This window comes from Drosophila sechellia, chromosome 3R, assembly GCF_004382195.2.
Source record: "Drosophila sechellia strain sech25 chromosome 3R, ASM438219v1, whole genome shotgun sequence".
Taxonomy (NCBI): domain Eukaryota; kingdom Metazoa; phylum Arthropoda; class Insecta; order Diptera; family Drosophilidae; genus Drosophila; species Drosophila sechellia.
This window is the reverse complement of record NC_045952.1, coordinates 17,362,324-17,368,189: the sequence shown is the minus strand read 5'-3', so window position 1 is coordinate 17,368,189 and position 5,866 is coordinate 17,362,324. Positions and strand designations below refer to the sequence as shown.

General features: G+C 45.1%; 1 protein-coding gene across 1 annotated transcript; it reads left to right on the top strand.

Annotated features, from left to right (window-relative positions):
- The first annotated feature begins 2,661 nt into the window (after positions 1-2,661).
- On the top strand, positions 2,662-5,553 carry LOC6606885 (probable aconitate hydratase, mitochondrial). The gene has a single exon (XM_032722593.1). It carries the CDS (start codon positions 2,924-2,926, stop codon positions 5,273-5,275), a length of 2,352 nt encoding a protein of 783 aa, XP_032578484.1. The 5' UTR covers positions 2,662-2,923; the 3' UTR covers positions 5,276-5,553.
- The last annotated feature ends 313 nt before the right edge of the window (positions 5,554-5,866 follow it).

Here is a 5,866-nt window from a genome sequence, read left to right as displayed (position 1 = left end):
AGGAAATGCTGAATTTGTCTGCTTGGCGCGCTAAAACAAAGCCCGACTCGAATGACCGGCAATTCCCGGAAACGCATTCGATTGGATGAGCAGAGATTTCCATTCGTTGGGGCCAAGAGTTTTAGTCCCCAACAAATTTTAACAATGCCTTATAAATACACTTATAATTATATAAAACACTTCATGGACTATTGAAAGATTACCCAGATTAAACAATTTAAGGTAGATGGGTTTAGATTTTGAGTCATTAGACAAATATTTCTTTTAATTGTTTTAATATGCTCAATTTTAGTTAATAAAAAATATTTGTAGCAAAATATGGTTAAGTACCCAGTTCTGGGAACAGGCTGGCAAATGTGCGGCGTTTTTTCCGGGTATTATTGCAATATAGCTGCCAGTGCGCCAAAAACTGTGCTATCCCGGGCTAGATGGCAAACTACGGCGGCACTTCCGCCGCCACTGCCACTGGTACTCCGGTGTCTCTCGCCTTCCTGCTCATCGGCGTCTGGACTGGACTTTGGGGAATATTATTGAAAAGTTTTACCGCAAGCTGTGCCGGAGCGGAGTGGAGCTAACTGCAAAAACAACCAACGTATTGTTCGCCAGTGGATGGTATAAAACCCACCCACCCACTAACACCCACATCCACGCCCAGCAAAAAGATTCGAATAAAAAATCTGGAAAAAGTGGGCAATAATAAAAGGAGAAGAAGAAAGCGAGGATTAAAAATTTTTGCCAGTCCAAAGTTTCAGTTTTGTTGCAACTTTGGCCACCGACACCACAGCGGCCACACCTACAGCTCCTCGCGCCCACCATTCCGCCACCACCGATTCCCCGGATCAGTGCTACATATGGCCATAGTTCGTTCGCCCACATTTTCTTTCTTTCCCCGGGCACTAGTACATAAATTTTGCCGGCAATTTTCGGGCATTCGCCCAATCAGACATCAAGTCACTAAAGTATAAAAAAGAGCAGAAGCAGCTAAAACTTTGAATCGTTCCGGTTATGTGGGATATTTTTCAAAGTCCTCAACTATTATTATTAGATTATAGTATAAAACAGAAATTGCACTTGTGTATCTCAATGGTAAAGGGGATTTCTATGATAGATCCTTATTAAACGAAAAAACTATTTAATGTAGGAACATATTTAAATTTTTATAAAGATTGATAAAGTAAAATTGCTAGCATTTTAATTATTGAAATTAGGAAAATACATTTTAAGCAATTTTAAAAACTAGAAATACCTATTTAAAGAGTAGATAAGTCCAATCAAGGGTTAGGAAACCCCTACCTATACCTGTAAGTTCCCCTTATTTATGGCCAAAGTTTAATACTTCAAATGCAATAATTTATACCAAAGCGAATGAGAATTGTCGAGGCAAACACTTTGAGCCGAACACTTTTTCGGCCAAGGCCAATGGACAAACGCAAATATATTTAAGCTAATTGCATTTTCCTTTCTGGAACAGGAGCATATGATGACCAGCGGGCAAGGGGCCATGAGATTGCGAATCTAATATGCGATGGCAAATGACAGCGCACAAAACTAAGCGACCATGTGTTTTGGGATGAAATTTGCACAACCTTGACATTTTCAGCCCCCCAATCAAATTTAACCACCGCGCTCCATTGGATGGAAAGCAAACGGTCGGATGGCCGGTTTCCAATATGCAATTCGATGTTGCTGAAAGCGGAACAAGCACCAATCGATCAATTAAACAGATTAATAATCAGAGTTTGTTCAGCTGACAAATGTATTGGAATAGCTGGAATATCCAGGAAGAATTCAAATAGTATTTCACGATCTTCAGTATTTCACCTTATTTCATCATTATAATGATATAAAAATATTGAAAATATACTGGATGGAAGATTATTGTCTAAAAGATAAAAAATTCAAGATATTTTTATGAAATTGTACATATTTGGGGGTAACGGGCAAGCGGCAAAGGAGAAAAAGTTTTGCGGTCAAGAGTGTGTGCCAAGTAGTTGCCAATCAATTGTTGGCATCGTTATGCCGCCTACTTATGTGGAAGAATTGGGCGGAGGGAGTGGCAGGACGACAATGCCATTGCCATGCAGTAGTATGACCAGGAGCCTTTGGTAGCGAGAAACCACTCTGAGCAGCAGCAGCGGCAGGCTCGTCAATGCCATTGTGGCCAACAGGCACGTCGATTTCAATTGAATGTGGTGCGGCCAACTACCAATGTCTCCTGTCTGCTGGCGCTCGTCTCCTGTCCGCTGTTCCACATCCACATCGTCATCCCACATCGCCCATTATGACACGATGCCAGCAAACCAAACACAATCACAGGAGGTTGCAGTGCCCACCGTCACACTCACTTGCAGTTGACACTTTGGTAGCCGGCTCGCATCCTGGCATCCTGGCATACTTGCATCCCTTGTCCTTCTGTTTGTCATCCGTCCAGTTTGCTGGCACTCTTCGTCTCGTCTGTAGTTGACTGTCACTTGGCCTATGCCATCGATGGCTCCTCCTCCCTCCTTCCATCATCCTAACCAGTCGCACGGCCTCTGATTCACTTGCAACATCAAATCCGTTGAAATGCCCACTCAGCTCACCCTTTGGATGCCACTTTGCATCTGCAACTGTTGGTGCGGATCAAATAAATAATAAATATGAGTATACATACGTTTGCCGAAGGTGTGGAGTCTGTTTAATTAATAGCTACGGTCGAGCAGTTTGTTCACATGCATTTTATTGGAAGATGTAAATAAGCTGTTTTGAGGATGGAAGGAAAATCGAAAGAAGATGTACCATTGCTACAAAGTTGAATTCAATTAAGATTTCGGATCAAAGCAAACCAGTTTTTATACTCGCTTGTAAATCACTCCGACTTCAACGACACGAACTGTTATCTAATAAATCAACAAAATTAGTGCTAATATAAAAACACATTCAAATGGCTCAACGAACACATAGATATATATGTTTGGCGGGTTCCATGGTGCGAAACTTTCACACGGCGCGGTTTCCACGATGTGATAAAGTGGCAATGTCAAATTTCGATAGCGGAATTCCTTTGCCCTATAAGAAGTTGAGGAAAAACCTGGATATCATCAAGGGTCGACTGGGTGGACCGCTAACCTTGTCGGAGAAGGTATTATATTCCCATTTGGATCAACCGGATTCACAGGAAATCGAACGAGGCAAGTCCTACTTGCGATTGCGACCAGATCGTGTTGCCCTACAGGATGCGACTGCCCAGATGACGCTATTGCAGTTCATTTCGTCGGGCCTGAAGAAGGTAGCAGTTCCATCCACCGTGCACTGTGATCACTTAATTGAGGCCCAGATCAGTGGCGATAAGGACTTGGCCAGGGCTAAGGATCTGAATAAGGAGGTGTACGATTTCCTGTCCTCTGCGTGCGCCAAGTATAACTTGGGCTTCTGGAAGCCTGGCAGCGGCATAATCCATCAGATCATTTTGGAGAACTACGCATTTCCAGGACTACTGATGATTGGTACTGATTCCCATACTCCGAATGGCGGCGGATTGGGTTGCCTGTGCGTTGGAGTTGGTGGTGCAGATGCCGTCGATGTGATGGCGAATATACCGTGGGAACTCAAGTGCCCGACCGTGATTGGATGCCATCTCACGGGCAAGATCAGTGGGTGGACTTCACCCAAGGATGTCATCCTTAAAGTGGCGGAGATTCTGACCGTTAAGGGAGGTACGGGTGCCATTGTGGAGTACCATGGTCCTGGCGTCGAATCTATTTCCTGCACTGGCATGGCTACCATTACCAACATGGGTGCTGAAATCGGTGCCACAACTTCGGTATTTCCATTCAACGAACGCATGGCCACATATTTGTGTGCCACCGGTAGAGCTGCCATCGCCGATGAGGCCACGAAGAATAAAGATCTTTTGGTTCCGGATGATGGTTGCAAATACGACAAAGTTATCGAGATCAATTTGGACACCTTGGAACCGCTGGTGAATGGCCCCTTCACTCCCGATTTGGCCCATCCCATTAGTAAACTGGGTGGGAACTCTGAGAAGAATGGCTATCCGATGGAAATTAAAGTGAGTCTGATTGGTTCCTGCACGAACTCCTCCTACGAGGACATGGGACGATGTGCCAGCATAGCCAATGACGCACTGAGTCATGGCCTAAAATCCTGCATTCCTTTTAATGTTACCCCGGGATCGGAGCAAGTTCGAGCTACAATCGCTCGGGATGGCATTATAGATGTACTTGAGAAGTTTGGTGGTACTGTGCTGGCTAATGCCTGTGGTCCCTGCATTGGACAGTGGGATCGCAAGGATGTGAAGATGGGAGAGAAGAACACCATTGTCACGTCGTATAATCGGAACTTTACTGGTCGAAATGATGCTAATCCAGCAACACATTGTTTTGTTACCAGTCCAGAAATGGCTACTGCATTGGCGATCGCCGGACGTTTGGATTTCAATCCGATGAAGGATGAACTTACGGGTACCGATGGCAAAATGTTCAAGCTCAAGGAACCGCACGGCGAAGAGCTGCCCTCCAAGGGTTTTGATCCCGGAGAGGATACCTATCAGGCTCCCCCAGCGAAAGCAGATGATATCAAGGTCAATGTCGATCCCAAGTCGGATCGCCTGCAACTGCTGGAACCTTTTGAGAAATGGGACGGCAAGGACTACATTGATATGATGGTGCTAATTAAAATCAAAGGCAAATGCACCACCGATCACATCAGTGCCGCTGGACCCTGGCTTAAGTATCGCGGTCATTTGGATAATATATCCAATAACATGTTCATTGGGGCCACAAATGCCGAAAACAATGAAATGAACAAGGTCAAAAACCAGAAGTCTGGCAGTTTCGACACCGTACCAGCGGTGGCCCGGGATTACAAGGCCAACAAGATCAAGTGGTGCGCTGTGGGTGAGGAGAACTACGGCGAGGGATCATCCAGAGAGCACGCTGCCCTGGAACCTCGTCACTTGGGCGGAGTGGCCATTATCGTCAAGTCGTTTGCCCGCATCCACGAGACGAACCTGAAGAAACAGGGTATGCTCGCCCTGACATTCGCCAATCCCGGTGACTACGACAAAGTCCAGCCATCGAGCAAGATTTCGATACTCAACCTCAAGGACTTGGCACCTGGCAAGCCCGTCGATGCTGAGATCAAGAACAATGGTAGCTCCGACAAAATCCAGTTGAACCACAGCCTTAACGAGCTCCAGATCCAGTGGTTCCAGGCCGGAAGTGCCTTGAATCTGATGAAGGAGCTTGCCGCCAAGGGTGGCGATAAGAAATAGTTCTCATCAATATTCACTTCACTAAATTACTACGTTTTTATCTTATAAAGAATATATAATATATAATAGTTTAAGTTGGCAACCGGAAGATAAATATCCCCTTGTACAATTATTCGGAAAATAAATCAACTTTACATAAACCGCAGGACACTATAATGGTCCAAACTTTAATGCCAAAATGGCACACGAAATGCCGAAAAACTAAACCGAAAGCCAAAATAATTCAAAACTAATTAAAATCCATTTAAAATTGCACCCAGCCTGCAATGCAGAAAAATAATAATAAATTTTCCGACTTAAGCTGCCCAACTTTTTTGTCAACTGGATGGTTGCATGGGTGGATCACTGGGTGTATGGGTGGTGCAGAGTGGTCCAAAGTGGGGCAAAGTGTGGCAGAGTGGGGCAGAGGGACAATAAGCGACGCTTATCAACGGTGCCAACCGAAACTGTCACATGCATTGTCATTGTCACAGGGACGGGCGGCTCAAGGGGCCCAAATGGGGGTTTTCCGAGCAGAGGCCGTGCCATATTTGCATTTTCCTTCTCGCTCAAACACACGTCCTGCTAGTGCGTAAATGTGAGTGAGTGTGT